This window comes from Mastacembelus armatus, chromosome 5 (genome assembly GCF_900324485.2).
Source record: "Mastacembelus armatus chromosome 5, fMasArm1.2, whole genome shotgun sequence".
In the NCBI taxonomy this organism is placed as follows: Eukaryota; Metazoa; Chordata; class Actinopteri; order Synbranchiformes; family Mastacembelidae; genus Mastacembelus; species Mastacembelus armatus.
Window position 1 is genome coordinate 19,000,759 of NC_046637.1, and position 21,636 is coordinate 19,022,394.

The 21,636-nt window shown below is 39.5% G+C and overlaps 1 protein-coding gene across 4 annotated transcripts in view; it reads left to right on the top strand.

Moving 5' to 3' along the window:
- LOC113130120 (band 4.1-like protein 1) overlaps window positions 1–21,636 on the top strand; it is a 66,666-nt gene that overhangs the window by 25,331 nt on the left and 19,699 nt on the right. For 3 of the 4 annotated variants that reach the window (XM_026306453.1, XM_026306455.1, XM_026306456.2), the window contains exons 2-9: window positions 10,350–10,487; window positions 11,948–12,115; window positions 16,232–16,336; window positions 19,647–19,689; window positions 19,874–19,949; window positions 20,311–20,529; window positions 20,927–21,014; window positions 21,125–21,313. In XM_026306453.1, coding sequence (XP_026162238.1) covers window positions 10,449–10,487; window positions 11,948–12,115; window positions 16,232–16,336; window positions 19,647–19,689; window positions 19,874–19,949; window positions 20,311–20,529; window positions 20,927–21,014; window positions 21,125–21,313 — 927 coding nt within the window. In that variant the 5' untranslated portion in view covers window positions 10,350–10,448. The remainder of the gene's footprint in view (window positions 1–10,349; window positions 10,488–11,947; window positions 12,116–16,231; window positions 16,337–19,646; window positions 19,690–19,873; window positions 19,950–20,310; window positions 20,530–20,926; window positions 21,015–21,124; window positions 21,314–21,636) is intronic. The other variant, XM_026306454.1, reaches the window with a different exon arrangement.

The window sequence follows — 21,636 nt, forward strand, 5'->3', positions numbered from 1 at the left end:
TTGAACACATACCACAACTCCCTGTTTATTTGCTTTTATGCATTTTTAGGTATTGTGTTGTCATTTGTTGTTGTTTTTGCTGATTTCTTAGTCGTTTAGTTTCTGTCATTCATTTCTTGTTAACTGATTTAGTGCAGCTCCCTAGTCACATCTGTGACGCTCAGTCTCTGTGTGCTGACATTTAGATTTCTGTAAAAAAAATAAGAATACAGAATGTTTCACATCTGTGCCAGGAAAAGTAGCCCATCTGTACTGCTTACATATACATTTACATTTTCAGATGAATCTAATTTTTATTCAGAAATATAAAGCAGCGATATGAAGCCCTGTGTGACATATTGCCTCAAGTAAACCCCCAAAACCCTCTGTAGGGTTGGCTCTCTGCAAATTAAATACATAAACAACTAGCACCTTAATTGCCTCTAGGTTTTATTACATTGTTTCATATTACCGTTTTTGTGTGCATGCGTATGGGAAGGTGACATCCAATATGACCAGCTGACAACAGAGAGGCCCTACCCACCAAACAGTGAACACCTTATCAGTGCAACATTAATATAAATGCTAAACGAGCTGGAGTTAATTTTAGGATGTGACGTCGTGATGTTTTTTTTTAAAGCTAGTCTCAATGCTCAGCACATGATAATTACATGTCACTGTGATGGCCTCCACTGTTATTACAGAGCACTGCTCTGTGGTTGCACCTGCTGAGATCTATGCAGCTTTGTCTGCAGCTGTAATGGAGCTGTTAGCAGATAACACGCTAACTGCTTATTATTCCAGGCATATCAGATCACACAGGGCATCGAGGAAGAAACAAAAAGCAAAGAGAAGGCAAAAGAGAGATTAAATGGTACGACTTAAAACATGCCTACATGTAAAGTGGGATGCCTTTTTACATGTTAGAGTGGGCTGGCAAAACTACAGTGTGGTACAGGGTCAGTTTTTAGGGTAACCTCCCAGATCACAGAGACATTAATTAGTCCAATGGACAGGATCCTTGCTTTCACAGCCTAGCTCTCCTGCAGAGTGCTGCAGCCTGCCACATAGAATACCATATGGTGTGGCCTTGTGCCACCTTCTTCCATGGGCACCAGGGAACGAGCGTCAAATGGGCCATGACAGGGACACTGGGTGATGCTGCTGGCTGTGTTGCCATAGTGCTTTGTGTGAAATATTCTCTTGGTTGTGGATCAATCTGGCAATTTATTACAGAGACACCACACATGCCACCTCTTGCTATCCACTTCACTGTGTGTCCTCACCTTACACAGTCATTGCACTGTGGTATTTTGCATGCTTGTGAAAGAGCCATGCCACAGCTTCAGTCTCTCCATCCTGGCATGGGGAATGTGAATTGGCCCATACCCAAAATATTTTTGGAGTGTGTGCAGATTTCCTTGGATGATGGAAAAGCTTAGGCATTTGTGTGTGAAGAAGTAGGGGAAGGAACATAAAGAAGCAAACAAACACTCGTACACTGACTCATGCACTCCATCCTCTGCCTCTTTGTGTGGAGACGGTCTGCACCTGCATCATGTCAGCCATGCTAATGCACAGGCTCACAGTCTCTCTGCCTCCTCTCACTTAAGCAGTCCATTAGCCCACAGAGTCTGAGTGATGCTCTAGCTAGCTGCCACTGGGAACTAGCAGGAGCCCCATTGCTGCCGAAATAGCACGTGTCCAGCAAACCTCTCGAGTCTTCTGAATTGTTCTCATTGAAGCACGTTGCAGTGTTGTTTGGTTTTAAACCTGCTGTCATTAAGGTTTATAGAAATGCTGTATGCTCTGAAGATGAAAATAGCAGCTTTTATTTTTCCTTTAATGCAGCATAGGTGAGATAAATTGTTTTTGAACTATGAATCACTGCTTCCCACAGTGATTCATTTACTTTGGAAAGGTCAACATTAAATACACTTCTTTTCTCCTAACTTATCTGTGAAAGTCATTTGACTTATCTGTAGGTTGCACTACAGTGTAGTTTTGACATATTAGGCCTGCCCTGGTTCCAAATTCAATTGTACCTTTTTAAATGAATTTTTGCTCTTGGGAACCCCAAGAGTATCTCCTATGTATTGCCATCTGATCCATCCTGATTACCTAAGATAAATAAGGCAAGACTGTGACTATAACTCAAGGCCTGTGAAGAGATGAGTCCTGCTATGAGTGTTCCTGACACCTACCATTTTTGTGTTGATTTATGGCGTTCCCCATGACTTCTAAGGGTGAAAGGAAATTGGAAAAACCACCTTCCAGGTGACTGCTGTGTGTATAAATGGCAGCCCAGAATTAGGAGGCAGTTAGTTGTGTCCTTCCTACAAAATATAAGTGAGGCCTATGGCTGTGTTCTCACAGAGGACTGCTCTTTCTGAGGAACACTGTTACAAGGGCATGTACTTGCCAAATGCAGCTGAGCATGACCATTAGCATAATATTATGCATATGCATTTGACACACAGTTTCATTGTCACTTTCTTGTCTAGGGCTGACACAACACTAAACTATTTACTGTAGAAAAGCAATATTTTTTAGTTAAGCAGTCGTGGAAACATCGATCAGCTTTGAATACATTAAAAATGCATGAAGAAACACATCACAGAAGATCAGCCTGTTACATTTTCCTGTTACACATCGTGAGACAACACACACCATGTCATTAGAAACTGTCCAAAATAGAAAATACATTTTAAACAGAGCCTGTGTGCATATCGGATTTCCACAAGAAAGGAAAACTAATCCGAGCCTTGCGCCAGCCAGGCTAACACTGTGGAAAACAAAGCAGGTATTGTGTCAGGTCTTTACAACAGGGTCATGAGGCCGGACTTGCAGATTGCTAGTTGGAAGGAATGGATTTCAAAACAGATCTACATATTTATCTCATTGTCATTATGGAGTAGAGAGATGCAAATTCTATATAATATAGTCTAAGATGTCCCCAAACAGTGTATTAATTGAATGACTTTGTACAATCTGTTGCTGAGATAAAAATGTATAATTCTCCCAAGCTGGTTTCACCAACTTTGTTAATGTTACGAAAAGTAGATAGTCTTTTTTCAGACAATAGAATATGTAATATAGCTGGCTTCATGTGTTTGTTAAAAGGTGTTCTGAATATATAAAGTACATACAGTGTTTTTGTTTCTCTTATGGCATAAGATTAAATTTGATAGTATCACATTAAAGCTGCAATTATTCAATTCATATGATTATGTGTAATGTGAAAGGGGTCTCTCTTAATGAAAAACCCACACAGAATGATTATTCTATAATTGTAATTATTCAACTTAGCCCAGTGGAGCAGCTCATTGTTTTGCTTTTGTGCCCTGCAACTTAACTGTTTTGGTTTACTCTCATCACCCTCATTACCATTTCTTTCCCAGTTGCAGCAGGTAGCTGCTTTTAGGGTAAACACACAGACAGATAAAGTTAGTGAGTAGTTGGCGGTCATAGTGCAGCTAAAAAAACAGATATTCTGTGCCAGGATACACAGAATGAAGCAAAACAGGTTAGTTAGAGTTAGTTGCCAAATGAATGCTCATGTGGCTCATATGTTAACTCAGCTTTAAAATAAAAACTATGGGAGCACAAGGTTAAGAATAAATAGAAATTTAGTTATTTATGATTGGTGTATCAGTATTTATGTAGTTACAGAAATTTTATTATGTCCTGGGAAGATTGTTGTTGGGACTTTTATATAAAAATGAATCTCCATGAGCACAACTTGTCAAATTGGCATCACATCAAGGTGCATGTCTGAAAGGGGCTTAAATTGCGGCTGTTGTCTACAAATACTCCTACAATCATTGTTTGTTTTCAATTGATTGGAAGCCAGTAGATTTATTTCTGCATAAAAAAACATAATTACAAGTCACAGTAAACAGCTAAAAAAGCTAAAGTCTTGTAAACACATCCTAGTCAAAAAAAAAAAGAGAAAAAAAAATAAATAAAAAAGAAGCATTTGAATAAATATGAATTTTGTACATAACAACAAAAAGTAAATATAGACCAACTGCAGGGCGTGAAATCCAAGGTAAAGAGAGTACGGTGTGTGTGAGGATGTGTGTGTTTGTGTAGCTCTTCAAACTTACAAAATAAGGGTGAGCCTAAATATTTGCCATGCTGAGGCAAAACTTAAAGCCCGTTTGGTCATCAGACGTGTCCGGTCTGAAACTGTCGAGATATTTATTGACAGCATGACTTCAGCTGTAGCATGATTGAACTAGTCTTCGTCTAAATGGAACAAACAGCAACTTGTGTTTTAAGATTGAACTGTATGTTTTCTTAAAAGTGGTAAAGTGGACTTTTAATTTCCCACAATTTATTATTCTCCTTGCTGACCTAGAGCCTAGAGTAATAAGTTATGGGAATACTGATGACAATTTAATAATGCTTACCATTTGTTGTGATCCAGTTACCTTTAACCCTGCTACACTATACTCAAAAAAAAGCTTGTGCGTACAGTTTCATCTGAATGCTACAATGACTGAAACAGCATTATCCAAACTGCCTGACCTGTTTGTTGTTTTTTGTCATCAGCGCTGTAGCAAAAACCAAAGAGAAACCCCAGCTGTAATTGTGGTTCAAAGATACAGGAAATAGCTGAACAGAGATTATAGTGCTGGAGAATCTGGTTTGGGAAGTGCAACCAATGTGACAGTCTTTCATTATCTGTGGCAGAGTGAAGGCTTCACACGGAGACAATTACACACTGGCCTCTGAGAATGACGACGCTTTTTTGACAAAACACGAGGCACATATGCTCACATCTGAGTGTTACACTCAAGATTTATATGTAATTTATTTGCAGCGTGCTGCCTGACAATGATGGGATAAAATGGAACAGTCTCTGTGTTTTCATTATTAGTACAAAATGTCTATCAAATTATTACTATTTGGTGAAAAGTATTTGAGTTCTTGCCATAAAACAAGAATTATGCAGACGTTCAGAAGTGGGCGATGAGAAAAAACAGAAATGGCTGGAAGACTTTGACAACTGTAGCCTGAACATGCCTGAGACAAAATGGAATATCTCAAAACTAGTTATTTGAAGGGTAATGCCTTTAAGTCTCAGAGATTTGTGTGTCAGAGTAATTCTCATTAGAATGTAGCTCAACTTTTGACTGTGAGCTTACAAGCCAGCAAGCTTTGTCTTGCCACCATGTGTCTCCCTGCCCCCGAGGTTCAGGATGATGCCTGTTCAAAACCGCCCACGTGATCCCACACCCATGTCCTCGTTTCCCAGCTGCTTTTAGCTACTGTATGGCGCTTTTGCTTATTTATCACAGTATCTGCTGAGAGGGAGTAACGACAGGAAGAGGGGAAAAAAACTTTGCATTTGTAATTCCTGCGGTGCACGACGTCTGGCAGTTTCAGAGACAGATTCGTCAGTGGTGGGGCGTCCCTCCTCATGTGTGCACCAGTGGTCTTCAGCACAGCATGAGAAAGGTCAGCTTCCATTAGATACACTGACAGAATGGGGTCATCCAGTTTGCTGCTGGTTCTTGGTAATTTTGCTCTCTGCTCTGGTGGGTGTTGATATTAATCTGAGAGCGGGCACCTTTAATTCAGCAAAATGCCAAACTTTGTGCTGTTTTGCTTTCAGATATCTAGTCTGCTGAACAGAAGGCAAGCATTTGTTATTATATAGTGTTTTTTTTTTTTTTGTTGTTGGGGTGATTCCAGGCATATTGCAGGCTTGTGAAGCTTCAAAAATTACATGATTATGTGCCTCAGCCTTTCCTCCCATGTCTCATCCATTTGTAGAAGCTCACTCAGGAAACATGCCAAAATAATGAGGGTGACATGAGAGGGCTACATCACATCACATCATCTAAGGAGAATACCACTAAAGTGGAAAACGCACTACGGCTCTTAATACACAGTACTTTGTTAAAAATAGTGCTGTGGGTGATGCCTGAGTGACTTCCCTCAGTGTTACACTAGTCAGTGTGCATGACAGGCTGTGTTTGCTGTTAGTGAATGAGAACAGTGTCCTTCAGACTCCCACCCTTCTTCTGACTCTATGAACTCTCACCAGCATATCACAGTGGATCAGTGGGGCCAAAACATGGCAGACAGAAGAAGGAAGACCCAGAGTTGTTGACAATTTTCTTTCATGCCTAGTCCAGCAGCAGAAAGCTCTGCTGTTACATTTTTAGAAACAAATGCTTAAAATATACATGAGGCTGCTACTATAGAGTTACAACTGGGAGGAGCTGCTGGTGGAATTGTTTGTAAAATTTCTATTTTCTGATTTCTCCTGTAGCATGTCCATTAAGTTGATATTTGTAATTTTCAGTAAAATATTTCAAGTGCTATTGTTTGGATTTCCACAAAAGCCAATACAGATAATCATGTCCACTCATAATAATTAGTAGTGACTTTAATGACCCTATTATTTTTAATGGCTACAAGGAGGACTCAGCCATGGCTATACTTTATGTTTTGTCCAAATTAGCGTGGAGCACGCTAGCACACTAAGATGGTGTCTGTGATAAGCATCAACATATTAATGTAGCAGTGAATATGTTAGTGATGCTGATGTTGGTTCTAAGCAGAAATACTGCCTCACAGAGCTGGTTGTGTGGCTGTAAAATCTCAAGGTGCTTTTAAACAGTGAGTGGCTGCCACACTGCCACCGCTGATTTTAGTATAAATATGATGACAGCTGCTGTGCAGAGGTCACTGGCTGCAGCAAGCGACTAGCAGTCACACAGCTCTTCTCCAGTTCAATTTTCTTTCAACTTACCACTGTGGTTAGTGTGTGAGTGCACTGAAACCTCAGAAATCATAGTCAGATTTCACTTTAGCTGAGTTCCCTGCATGTCATACTGTAGCTCTCCACCAGCAAAGAACAGGCAGATGAAGGAAGTGAAGTGGTATTGGATATGAATATATGTAGCAACACAAAGTTCAAAATTGGAATTTCTGGTCAGGGACAAAAAGAATTGTTAATGACAGCTTATTATCAAGATGTATGACCTATGTGACTACTTGACTGCACTGTGGACTCAGTAGATAGCAATTTAAAAATGTGATTAGGACCACAGGGCAAGGGCATAGATGGTACAATGGGAATAGAGTTAGTGGCCAAATAGAGATGACAGTGCACTGTCAGGGGTCAGATATAGAGCAGGTTATGTTTGCAAGTGAAAAGTAAAGCAAGGTTAGCAACAGCAGCCCACATCTCTGCCTTAACCTCCCTATTAATTTCTATTTGCAGCTTCTCCACAGCTAACCAGAGGGAAGGCTACTTGACATTTTATGTCGTGATGTCACATCAACTTATTTCCTCCCCCTTGTTGTTTATCCTTGATCCCGCTGTCTTTCTGACGATCTCATCTTGTGGCCTCTCATCTTCCCTCCGTGTGTGACTTGTCCTTCTGTTTCTCTGTCAGTCCTCTGAGGAGAGAGACAACCGGGTGTGAAAAAAAAAGTACTCCATGCTGTTACCATGGCAACTGCATCTCGGAGCTGAGCCAGTACTCTTCCACAGACATGCGTCCTCTCTCTCTCATTCTTTCCTCTGCTTGCCGTACTTAGATTAAAGCTTAGCTCTGATGAGAAAGAAGAGAAATAAAGAGGCAGAAGGAACAAGGGAAACATTGTGCTTGTTAGGAAGGAGTAGCATTTCATAACTCTCCAAGGAAACAATGTGCTTTCTCTGTGATGAATTATTATTACTGATGGGAGATATCAAAGACAGACATTGTCAGTGAAGCTCACAGTGTGAACAACAAAGGAAACACACCGTGTGTTCTGCACTTTAAGGTGCTTTCTTCTCCTCTGCAGAGAGGTCTGGGTTGCTGGGCTGACAAAGGCGATTGGGGGTAATGATCTGTTACAGGAAATTAATGCATTTGCAGGGCTCCACTGCCTCGCTCTATGACATCAATTTGTGTTAATTTGGCAATTAATCTGATTTCATGAGAAGATGTCTCAATAAGAGACTACATGTACCACACACCAGTTTTGGATTATGTGATTTGTATTCTCAAACTTGTGTATGCTCATGGATGTGTGTACATGTGCCCTCAAAGGGATTTTTCATTATTGGCAATCATGTATTGTACAAAGCGAAAGTAACTATTGATTTGGGCATGGTTAGAAAATGTGTGATGGTTGGACGTGCGCTTGTTAATGTGTTCAGCATAGAAGTGAAAAATGTCCACAGTGGGGAACAGAAACAGTTAGGCTAGAGCTGTTTTCAGATAATTTGTTGCTGTGAGCACAAGTGATGCAAGTATATTCACACAGATGACTGTAGATGAATGCATTGTGTTATGTAGTCCAGATGGACATTAAGTGAGGGGTGACATCAGCTTCTGTTTGACTTGAACAGAATGAGAAAGTGTGCACCTGTAATGCACCAGGGGAGACGCTTGTTATTTTCAGCTTGACTGATTCGGACCGGTAGGAGAACGCAATAACAGAATGACATAGTGGCGCAGAGTGTTTGCTTCCCTTGCCATCAGAGCACGATACCCAATGGAGTTTCTCCTCTCCAATCAGGGAGTTTACTTGGCAGTCATTTCCACAATTCATCCAGTGAGAGAAAATTGATTTAGCAACTTATAGCTCAGCACCCAGCTAGATCAGACATTGAGGGGAAAAATGGGTCCCTGAGTGGACACAACACTTCATGCTTCACTTTTGTCCCCAAGGAGAGGAATTCATTTCAGTCAAATCACTCTCATTGTAAGTAATGGGGTGTTTGCAAAAGCACAGTAGAGGAGGTGTGCGGGTGGGTGGGTGGGTGTGGGGTCACACTCCTTTAAGCACGTGCAGTAAGTCAAGACCTTCACTGGTTGGGAGTGGGAGGACAATTGTGTCTCCTCTGAACCAGTGTGAACTGATTGTGTTCCTGCCTTAATCAAGAGCAATGATAATCTACAGCCCCCAGGTGTATTATCTTGATGTGATTTGCTGCAGAGAGACCCCCAGGGTCATATAAAAAATAAGTGTTTTTATAAAACACTGACATTCCTGTATGATGTGTTGAACATTGTTGAACATGTTTTATTTTTGTTTCGTGCATGTAAAAATACTTAACACTCATGTACTTATTAGACATTAAATATATAGTTGCAGTGCCGAAAGGAGGCTTCTCTGAAAATAAATTTTTACACAGAAATTTAAAGTGTAAAATAAACTTCTCTGATGTTGGACAGTTTGAGTTCTACAAAGAAGAATCTGATACAAAAACATAAAAAGTCTCATTATTATGCAAGGGCAATAAATCTTCAGCATTGTAGATAATTTTATGGAAGAACATCATCATTATATATATAAATATAAACAGAAATATGTCCTTTTTTAGCCTTCATTCTCAAAAGTTGACATAAGGATCTGTGACTTTCTTGTATGCAAAACAGTTTTCTGTGGAGTGAGATGTTTGGAGTTTGTACGTGCTTCATGCTATACATGACACTGACATTACAATGTAAAGTAGATTAAATATGAAGCTGCACATGTCTATGAAGAACAGTAGTTAACACTCAAGACTCCCCTGTCTAGAAATAATCTGGCACATAAACCCTGTGAAACTGCCACTTGTCATTTATACAACTTTTGTTTTTGTATGGATTAAACAAACTAATACAATGTGTGAATTAGAGAGGTGTAGAGGTGCTGGTAAGTGGATTTTGTTGCCTTTAGTTTCCAGCTCATATAATATACATTATTCTGAAACTGGTCATTATGCATAATGAGTATTTTTACTTTTTATACATATTCCCCACCATGTTGACCTGTTGATGTTTGATTGTGAATAAATCACTTTAAGATTTCTTCTCTTTAGTTCAGATGTGTGTATGAAAAATTCCAATACAATTTCTGTGACAGATTTTTATTATATTTTAGTGAGCCTTTGTTTGGACACGCTTACAGCACACACCTCTCTAAACTGACTAAACTGGCTGCACTCACTTCAGCTGTTGTTATTGTTCGAGCCACCCACACCTACCACCTGCAACTGAAGGCAACAGGTATCAACTGATTTCCTGGAAAGTGCAGAGACTAATTTAGTAGAAGCAGAAGTGAAAAAAAAAACTTTGTTTACAGAATAACTCAAAGACTGATGATGCATAATACTATTCAGCTAGTTCTGCAGTGCATCAACAGTGGTGCTCATGGCCTGATTCAGTAATTTTTTTTTTTTTTTGTAATGGTCATTCTGGTGTCGAAGCTTGTATTGCTTAAATAGATGATTATTATCTGGCTCTGAGAAATTTTGTAATTAAAGTCAATGCCCTTAAGAAGAAGGTGAATTAGGTTTGTGGAAATTGTTTTGTATCAAGCTTGTTGAGACATTGTTAAAATATATTTGCTTTGTTTCTGTCTCTTTTCAGGTTGGTGTTACTTTACTGAAGTGACAGAGGCAGGTCCTGAGTTGGCGGTGAAGAGCGCAAGATACGAGTCCTCCCAAACAGCAGGGGGCAGCAGCAGACATGCAGGACTCGGCCTCAGACAGCAAGATGGCCAAACAGGTCAGAACTAGTTCTGTATAAGAAGTACTAGATATGTCATCGCTGCTTAGCAATTCAACCAGTTCCTGTCAGTAGACTGTTTGCCAGAAAATATTTTTCCCATAGACTACAATGATACATTGTCTGTACAACCTTTGGCAAGTCACCTCTAGCTGTAAGCCAGGCCACTTATCAGTCTTTTAATCCATGCAGATTTCAATCCTGGGAGTCAGGAAATCTTTTTGGTTCATGCGTCCTGCAAATAGTTTTATTGCAAATGACTGGGTTTGGTGTCTGGACCTTTCAGTCTTGGATGCATTTGTCCTTCATAAACCCACGGTCAGAAGAAGCCTAATTGCACTAATGGATTACTGGTAAAGCCACAGACTTCTCCATGGTTGTGTACAGTATTACAGGAAATGTTTGCTTTTAGTGCCTACTTTGGAGCTGAATTGGTTGCCTGAAGTTCCACCGTTGGGACTGGGTTGCACCATCTTTTTGAAAAACCATTACAAAGTTTTTGTGCCCATACTTTCTTAGTTCTAGGTAACTACAAACTATATTCAAACTAGTTCTTTACTAAACTGGGTTGTACTGTTAAACATAAAAATAGCAGTTTAGGGGATTTCAATTGTATATTTATACAAGGAGATATGTGTCTGTTTTGGAATTAATAATATTTATGCAAGTTAATATGTAAACCTAACCACTGGTATTTAGTCACTTTGCCCTAAATGTTACCATAATATGTTGAAGAGTATATTATATTACATTAGTTTTGGAAATACATTTCTCACATACTTTACATTATTACAAAACAGCATTTTATCAAGTGTCTGGTCATATATGTCAGCCATATATGTGATATTTTTTACTCATCAGTCTAAATCTGTCATACTAGCTGATATTAGATTTTGGTTCAGTTAGCAGTTTTTCTATGTAAATAATTAAAACAGCAATTTTTATGTAAGAACTGTGTGTTTTGTGTAACCCATTTTAGTTTACAGTGAAAAAAAAAGGGGTTCATTTGTTCATATTGCCTGCTTCAGGCCTTTAGATCTTGCAGATAATGAAGACACTTTGATTTTTTTTTTTTTTTTCTGGATTTATTAATTTATAGTACTTCTTGATATAACAATAGTTTTGCCTCATCTGAAGTACAGTCATTAAGTCTTTGTTCCAGAGTCTCGAGAGCCTTTGATGCATAGTACATCTCTGATGTACAGGGGGTTGCATCACTCAGTCCTGTTGTTATGGGTTTTTATTTCTGATCTCTTTTTTTTTGGTTTAATTAACTTATTAGTCTAATAATAGTTGTCATATAGTTTACAGGAGTTACACAGTTTACTGTATGTTTTTTTTTTTTTTAGTATTTGAATTAGCAGTCTTGCACACAGTGTGTAAAATTCAATACCTATTAAAACTGGGTTATCCATTCAAATATCAACATTTGACTTTCTTTGTTTTTTATATTTGCACAGGAACAGAACTCCAAGCATTTGGATGAAAACAAAGACACAGACGAAATGTCTGAAAAGACATCCCCAAACAAAAACCTCAAATCTCCCCAGAAAAGCTCCAAACGACATAAAACCACCCCCTTCAAAGTGACCCTACTGGACTCTTCTGAATTCGAGGGAGAAATTGAGGTATGCAAAATGCATAAACAATTTTCAGTAACACATTTTCTGGAATTAGCCTTAATGTGCTTTGAGCAGATCCTTGAAAAGAAGTTCTTTTTTTCCTTTTGTTGTTGTCTTTCTCTGTGAGCAGTTGTATGTGTTGTATAGTGCTGCACAGATTGGATAAAAGAGCCAAAGAGAATAAAAGGGGGTGCCATGCTGAGAGCTCACCAGGGGGGTGAAAGCCAAAGAAATGTTACACATTCAGTAATGCACACAGTGGCTCCAAAAATAGTACAGTATGAAAGTCTTCCCTCCATCCAAGATATCTGTTGTCATTACTCCAGCAGTGTGAAATAGGACATTTCTTACATGCTTGGAAATTAAACAGAAGTGATACGTAACACGGAAGTCCAGTACCTTAGATGAATGTGTGGAAGAGGTTTGAGGTTTTGGAATTTGGCTAAAAGCAGTAAACACCTCTAGTGGAATAGGTCTGTCTATTTCTTCTAATATATCTTTTGCAGGATAGTGGTGAAATAAGTCACTATGGAGATGACTGTGTAGTAACATTTCAAGGTTCAGGCTAAACTTTCAAATCACCTCACACACCCAAATCCAGTACATGATGTGTCTGTCTGGCACCTTTGTTTATGAGATGAGGTCTGTCTGTGCCAATAGGTGGCACCCAGCCTATTTTGCAGTCCAGTACCTTGTCTGTATTTATTCAGCAAGGCCTTTGTCTGATGCAGAATGGGCTAGAGAGATACTGTAGTATACATGCTGATGGGCAGGTCCGGGTGCTGAGCTTTCAGTACTTTTAGAGTTCCAATGGAAATGTATCCACAAAATATCATGTGCTGAACGTTAAAAGTCCTAAATGACAACATAGACCAGTGCCTTTCAGAAAACCCTCTGTTAACATATTCTGATCTGGCTCCTCTCTGTGACACACCAGTGTTTGTCATAGCTTTTCTGTGGCTGCAAGTACAAGAAAAATTCATAACACCTTTTCATTTTTATCTGTGACTTTGATTTGTTAATATTTGGTGACATTTTGGAACTTTTTGTATAGTAATACTATAGTTATTTTTCTTAGGGCCACCATTGACTCATCTATTTAACTATGAAATTCCTAACATTAACTGTCTGTTAGAATTTTGGAACCTCAAGTAAAAGTGGAGATAACATGATGACATCAACTTCATTTTCTCAGAACACATTATACAGCTGTTTTCATAGGTCCAGTAGTCACTCTGAGAAAACTATATAGTAACCCTTTAACACTGAATCATTGAGCAGATGGGTAATATATCATTTTGCCATAATTAACAAAAATCTTCAAATGATACTGAACCCTACTTGATAAGTCACAGGAAGCCCACAGCACAGACCATTCCTAAGGTGTTATAAACTCCATGGTTAATACATGGTTGCAAAGTAGGTGCAGCCATGGAGAAAATAGAAGAACAATGTTATTATGAGGCACCCCCCAAAGGATAGTTATGCACAAGTGCGTAAAACTTTGTGTGTGTTGTTGGGAATGTGTTTTTTATGTGCACATGTGTGTGAAGTATGACTATCACGTAGTCTATGCTTGCACCAACTTTTTTCTCCGCTCTGTGAATCCATTCTAAAATAGCTGAAGGCCTTTTCCATACCACAACAATAGTTTGTATTATCGTTATGAAAGCTTTTGTTTCTTAAGTACTCTTTCAGGCTATTTGCCCATCCTCACAGAACTGCCATATATTACCTGAGAAGGATGTACAGTACAAAACAGCCTCAACCAGTATTTTCTTAAATTCTGGTTTGAGAGCATCAGATCTCTCAGGTCATGGACGTGCTTGCTTCTGCTTCCTGTCTGTAATTGCTAGGGTGGAACCTGCCTGCCATAACCAAACCTCCCTCATGCGTCCAGTAGTTGGTAATAACAGTGTTGTAAGAAGGCAGGCCACACTTTAGGAGTCTTGTCCCTGTAGGAGGTGCATTCATGGGTTAATTAAGTCTTGTCATGGCTGCATGGCTTAGTCTCTCTATGGTCCCTGAGCAAGGCACCACACCCTTACCCATTTCTGTCACACAGCCTTCCCTCTACTCAGATGGGTGTAATCTGGGTAGACAGCTGTATAGAACACTGCTATTTTTGGTAGATGTATCTGATTAGTTGTCTTTTTACACTTATTTTTTATATTCTTTTTTTTTTTTCCTTCAGTATGCAGAATGTCAATTCAATACCCATTTCAGTTTGAATAAATTTGAAATGAAAGCTAAGAATATATTCTAACCCCAAGCTAAATCAACCCAGCTAATGATGGGATCAGCCAATCAGAGGCAGCATGGGGGTACATCATCATGCAGGTGTGGACCCACCTTGATTAGAGAACTCAGGGTTTGCATTTCAATTTAATGACAATTTAATGAAAATACAATGATTCAACTTCCATTTAAAAATGTAAGTGTATTAAGTATCGAATAGCTATATCACATGCTAAGTTGACAAAATGAAGTGCAAATGGAATAAAGAGGCCAAATACCTTCTATTGATCCCACATGCTGCTCTGTTTATTTTATTTTTCTGACTACCACTGATGTCATAGATAGCTGCCATTGGGGACCTTCTAACTGACAACATGGATGCTCAGAACTTCTAAAGTGTTGTTCTACCATCCATTCACTTGTTATAAGACTAAGGTGAAATTTATTTCAAGTCTTGGCCTTGAGTTAAAATTAAAAAAAAAAAAAAAAGGTAGCAAAGGCATATAATACTGCATCGGTTTCCTTGACAACTGCTTGCTTCATTTCATGTCACCTCACAAAGTAGACTCCTGGGGAAGAGGTGCTGTGTGTGAGAATATAATAATGTGTTTTTAGATATTAAAATTCCTCACAGACAAAACCTGCATAGATTCTGACCACCAGTTTTTGAACCTATGGCCTTCAAGTTGGGAGGAATGTGATATAACCACCATATCATTGGACCAATTTGGTCCAGACTGAAATATCATTTACTCGATGAGGTAACATGAAATTTGATTCATGGTCCCTAGAGGGATAATTCCTAATGTCTTTGGTATTTCCCTAACTTTTCCTGTACTGCCACAACCATTTCATAGTTTTCACTTATTTATCAGAATATCTTCATCTCTGAGATGGACTGGGACAAAATGTGGTTCAGATAATAATTTCAGTGCAGTCATCAGATCAAAAGTTTCAGTTTGTCCAGTATCAGCGGATATTCCTTACTGTGTTAGCTCTGTTGTTTATTATGAAGAAGCTAATGATAGCATGCTAACACTCTAAGATGGTGAAATGATCAATTTTACCCATTAAACATCAGCACTGTCATTTCGAGCCAGATAGTGTGCTGATTTACCTCAAAGCTCACTGATCAATTTTGAAAATATCAACTTTGATGGCACAACTGACCAATAATGGTGAAAAACTATTGTTTTCAATGGATTGTGACAGGCAGTACACAATCCAATCCATAAAGGTTATTTAAGTTTTGGTATTTTTTGCAGAGTATTACGCTTCCCACAGATGTTATATTAAAATTGAATAAAAATATATAGACCAATATTAACTTGTTAATGCCTAAATATCATCCACTATTGATTGTTTCCTTCTGTTTTGGTGTATTGCTTGCACTCAGGCTATATACTAGTATCTACTGATCTCTGCCACATATGGTTTAAGGTTTTTCCAGTACTGTGAGCAAAAATGCGTATTTGTAGAAAATTCACTTTCTTAGTCTTGAATGTAAAAACATGAACTTATCCCTTAAATGTGAAAGGAAATGCTCCTGAAATACTCACCTTTCTCTGTCAATAGCAGAGAAATCTCTGCCAACCATACAAAGACTAATCTGCCCCAGCAATTTTCACTGTCAGGTGTTTGATGCACATTGTGACCCAAAACCAAATGGCTGAGCTGTTTCACTGTGTACAGAACCAGAGAACAGGAAAAACAATCTTGACAGCACACCTGTCTAACAGGTATCTGGTATAGGTGAACCAAATATTGCTCTCTAAAATTGACCTTTGACTTATATATAACATGTGAGATATATAGTAAAGAATCTTTCTTTAGCTTTCTTTTGACTTTTTACCACTGCCATGTAACATACATTTGTCTTTGCAGAAACACTCCAAAGGACAGGCCCTGATGGATCTGGTGTGTGAGCACCTCAACTTGCTGGAAAAGGACTACTATGGTCTGACCTTTGCCGACACAGACACCCAGAAGGTCAGTGAATTGCATACCACAATCATTTTGTGCGACGTTTCAGTGCATAAACACGTTGCTCACAGACCAATTTGTATTCCTCTCACTTGTCGACTGGGTTGGCTCTCCCAGGAGTGTACATCATTCAAAGATGAATAGAAAATGGAAATTTCCATGCTCAGTCTTCGTTCAGGGCAAGAGACTATTGAAAAGCTTGTGCAGTAGAAGAAAAGATGAAAAATGCTTCAACAACTCTCTGGAAGATACATATAGGAAAGTAAGTTATAAAAATATTAACCACAAGCAGAGCTTTTATGGCACAAAGTTAATGGTTAGTCAGTGGTGGCATATACATGTGACAGGACAGGACAGGACAAGAGAGGACAAGAGAGGACAAGAGAGGACAGGAGAGGACAGGAGAGGACAAGAGAGGACAGGAGAGGACAAGAGAGGACAAGAGAGGACAGGAGAGGACAGGAGAGGACAGGAGAGGACAGGAGAGGACAGGAGTGCATGTTGCGAATTCCCCTAGCTGCCTTGAAGGAACAAATGCAAAGCTATTTCTGATGATTTTAGGCCCAAATACAATAACTTCTGTTTTCTTTGAATTTAAAAGTAGAAAGTTACTGGACATGACCTTTAGACATGCTTGAAGTCTGGCTAACTAATTTCATAAATAGATACAGCTGAGTGTCATCTGCATAGTATGATGGTAATTATGGCAATGGTAATTAATACAGTGCTTCCTAATAACATTGCCTAAGGGAAGCATGTATAAGGTGAAGCGAATCGGTCCTAGCACAGAAAACAAGCTGTGGGCTGAAATCCATAGTGGGGGTCATCATTTTCTGTGATTCCTGTAACATTTTAACATAATCTATGAATCCTTTAACAGCAACCTGTCCGTAAAGCAACAATGTCATCATCCATCATCCATCCACCCATCCATTATCTATACCCACTTATTCCTATTTAGGGTCCCAGGGATCTGCTGGAGCCTATCCCAGCTCTCTTTGGGTGAAAGGCAGGGGTACACCCTGGATAGGTCACCAGTCCATCACAGGGCCACATAGAGAGGAACAATCACACACTCACACTCACTCCTATGGGCAATTTAGAATCATCAATTCATCTGACATATATGTTTTTGGACTGCGGAAGGAAACCGCAGTACCTGGAGAGAACCACCTCAAGCATGTGGAGAACATGCAAACTCCACACAGAAAGGAAACTTCTTTCTATGAGCCAACAGTGCTAAACATTAAGCCACCCTGCTGCCACAATGTCCTCATTACACTGGGAAATCCACAGATCTCACTTTGATCTCACTTCAGTCATTTATTATAGCTATTGAGAGCTCTGCACATGTTTTTAAAGAGGTCTGTTTGGCTAGAGTGGAGAATACTTGTTTTTTAAGTTTTGATCAAATTATTCCAAAAATGTCATAGTGTTTTTTTCTGTCCTCTGGGCTTTAATTATTTTTGCTCCTAATAAATGTACACACACACACACACACGCACGCACGCACACACGCACGCACGCACGCACGCACACACACACACACACACACACATATACATTTGGAATACTGAATTTTCACATTGCAAAAAGAAGGTTTAGTATTTTTCTCTTTAGTCTTTAATTTCTTATATGCTCATTATTACATAATTAAATATATGACATTGAACTGGGAGTCCTTGCTGTCAGCTCACATCAGTGTTTATTTTTGAGTTTTGGGTTTGATTGATGTGAACCTCCTTCAGGGTAGGTATATGGTTGCACAACAGGCTACAGAGGAACCGTCTGCCTTTTGAAGATAGGAAAGATGACAAAACCAAGTCCTGTTTAACATCTACAGGATATTCCTTGTCGCCATCGTTAACTTATGCACTCTTTGTCATCTCACATGTTGCGATTTGATGTGTGCGTGAATGCTGAGGATTGGAATTGAGCTTGATCTGAGCCAATATGGACAGATTAACTGGGGTGTTAGAGAGGCAGACAGTTGAAGTTAATAATATTTTCCTCTGAGTGTAGGTAAAGCTACAGCTTAGGTCAATATGTCAGGCTTCTCAAAGACAGGCTTATCAGAGTGCAGACTGAGCCTGCTGTTTGGGGTTATCGCTGATTGGTAGACCAAACAGGCCTGAGAATCGAAATGTCATTTCAGATGCTCTTTCTGTTTCAGTTGGGGGAATGAGAATTTAATCTTCACTCTTTGGGAGAACATTTATTCTGTTTGATTGCTTTATGAACTGAGGATGCAAAAGCAAGAATGAAACCTTGAACAATCAATGATCAAGTTCTTTCAGCTTTTCTGCAGAGAAAAGCAATGAAGCTGAGTGTGCCTTACTAATTGAGTGCTCTTTGGCCTTGGCTGGTATAAAATAGATTCAGGGGGACGATAAATGCCTGTGGCTCATTAGACTCTTTAGCAGCCTGATTAAACACTGGAAGAGTATATGTATTTGTGCGTGTTTCTATAATTATTGTTCCGTGTGAAGGCTCAGCTCGGGTGGTCAGGCTGCTTGCAGTTTGTTTGACATGGCCACAGGATCGCATTGTACTTTATCCACCTTTTTTTTTTTTTTTTTTCCCCGATTCCTATGACATGATACCAGCTGCCAAACAGACTGTCAGTGTTAATATGCAGCTGCTGTGTATTACTCAGTGAAGATCACTGTCAGCTCTTCCCACCTCAGGAATCACAGAACTGTGTTGCGTGTGGCAAACACCTGTTTATGTATTTGTGCCTGTGTGGAGCACAAGGTTTTGGGGGGGCCTCTTTTGAGCAGGGCACCAGAAATGGGACAGAAGTAATTGTAATGCATTGTACTCTTTTTTTTTTTTTTTTTCAAGTTCCTTATGAAATGTATACTGCTACAAACTGTGAAAACTGTTTTAGTAGGATAAAACAATTTCTAAAACCTGAATCACCAGTATGCGTAGTGCTGTGCCTCTCTAAACATAATTTACAGCTGCTGTTACAAGTGAGTCACTGTGCACTGCACCACAGTTGAAATGCTCTAGCTAACTCAGAAATGGAGCCCCTGTTGGAGAGGCGGTTCACTGCATGATCGGATGTGATGAGACCAGATAGGTAATTGGCTGCCAGTGAATCTGAAACACAATGAAGAAACAGATGCTTGAATTAAATCTGCTCTTTGCACGTTTGAACAACTCAGCAGGCAAGGGCTCAGTTTCTTTATTTAACCATATGGAGAGGCTCTCATTAGGAACACTCATGGCAATTAGAGCAAATGTGACACCGGGATGTGCTGTAGCCATGTTTTCAGTGTGCCCTGTGTGAATTCTGCCTTCTGTCTTTCAGAACTGGTTGGACCCCTCCAAGGAGATCAAGAAGCAGATGCGCAGTAAGAGTCTTTTCCAAATAGCTGAGATGATAAATATTTTAAAATTCAATTAGTAAAGTCAGAAATTAGATTTGTTAGTATTGCTGTATACCTGTTAGATACAATTTCATTCAATTTCAAATTCATTAACTTCTAATTGATCATATTCTTTAACCTTCCAGCTCTTATTGTGATCTTTCCTCAGACTGCCCGTGGCACTTTGCCTTTGCTGTCAAGTTTTACCCTCCAGACCCTTCCCAGCTAACTGAGGACATTACCAGGTAGAATACACCCTAAGCATACACACACTGCTACATATCAACAACTGCAACATCCCTGGTTAGTCTGTCAGTTGCTATTCAGAGTAAATCAAAGGAAAAATTGCTTACACATGTCAGTTCCACAGATTATTTACTTTTTTCATTTCCCCAAAGATGAGTGCTTTATAAACATATTGTAACAATTTACATAGCATATTTGTCCTGGTGTCAGAGCAACCCAAATCCCTCTCTCTTGAGGATTAGGCCTGGAATGCTGCAAACTACCATGGAAGTATTCTGAATACTTGTTGGAGCTTGCCTTGGCTCAGACTTGTTTGACTGCCAACACCCTTCTTTCCTTCCCTTTTGTCTCATCTGGCAGATACTACCTGTGTCTGCAGCTGAGAGATGACATGCTGTCAGGTCGGCTGCCATGCTCGTTCGTCACTCATGCCCTCCTGGGATCGTACACTGTTCAAGCTGAGCTGGGAGACTATGACCAGGACGACCATGGCACCGACTACGTCAGTGATTTCCGCTTTGCCCCCAATCAGAATCGAGAATTGGAGGAGAGGGTGATGGAGCTCCATCGAAACTACAAGTACAAAACACACTGTTGTTTAAATCAAACTTTCATCTATGTACAAATCTCCTGTGATGTTGGGTTGATGAGTTTTTTTGTTGTGTCGAAATATTCCAACATGCATATGGCTTGTAGATGCAGTCACATTACCGCACCATCTGTCAGTGAGATGTACACAGTGCAAGTCTTGCCAGTGCAAGACATTCTCAGTTACAACGTCTTCACCACGCTCTGATTTGGCATCGCTTTTTGGCAAAAGCACGCACATAATGCTTTGGGGGGATAAAAAACTAGAAATGAATATATGAAACATATTACCCAGATAAGCCTGCTCCCACTGTGACAGGTTATGGATTTGTTATTTAAAAAAAGCCTGTTGGTGTTGGTTACAGTTTGAGTGTTATGCTGCCCACAGGGGGATGACTCCAGCAGAGGCTGAAATGAACTTCTTGGAGAATGCGAAGAAATTGTCCATGTATGGGGTGGACCTGCATCATGCTAGGGTTGGTTGTTTCTAAAGTTATTTTAAAGCTTAAGTAAGTAGGTTTCAAAGACGTGTACATTGTGGCTTATAAACAAATTCTGTCTCTGTTCTATTCTTTGCTAACTGCAGGATTCTGAAGGGATTGACATAATGCTGGGCGTCTGTGCCAACGGCCTGCTGATTTACCGTGATAGGCTGAGGATCAACCGCTTTGCCTGGCCAAAGATCCTTAAAATATCATACAAGAGAAGCAACTTTTACATCAAGATACGACCTGGAGAGGTATGCCGCATGCTGACGGAAAATAAGGATCAAATGGTAAACTTCATTTAGTAATGATAGTGATGCTTAGCAAAAATAAGGTTGCTTATTCTGTAGATTTGAAGGAGACTAAATGACCTAATGAAGATAACTGATTGAGTTGCAGTATGAGAAATGTAGGATCAGTGTTTTCAGAGCTTGACGCTGACTGGGAACTAAGTCAGGATATCTTGGCCTCTGTGGCTTTGATTTTGTTAGTTTTCTTGCCAAGAGTTAGCTGCAAAAATTCCTATTATTCTCATATTTGTATAGAAAATAAATGTATAGCCAGAAGCACATTAGCTTAGCTTAGCACAAAAACTGGAAGTGCAGAAATTCCT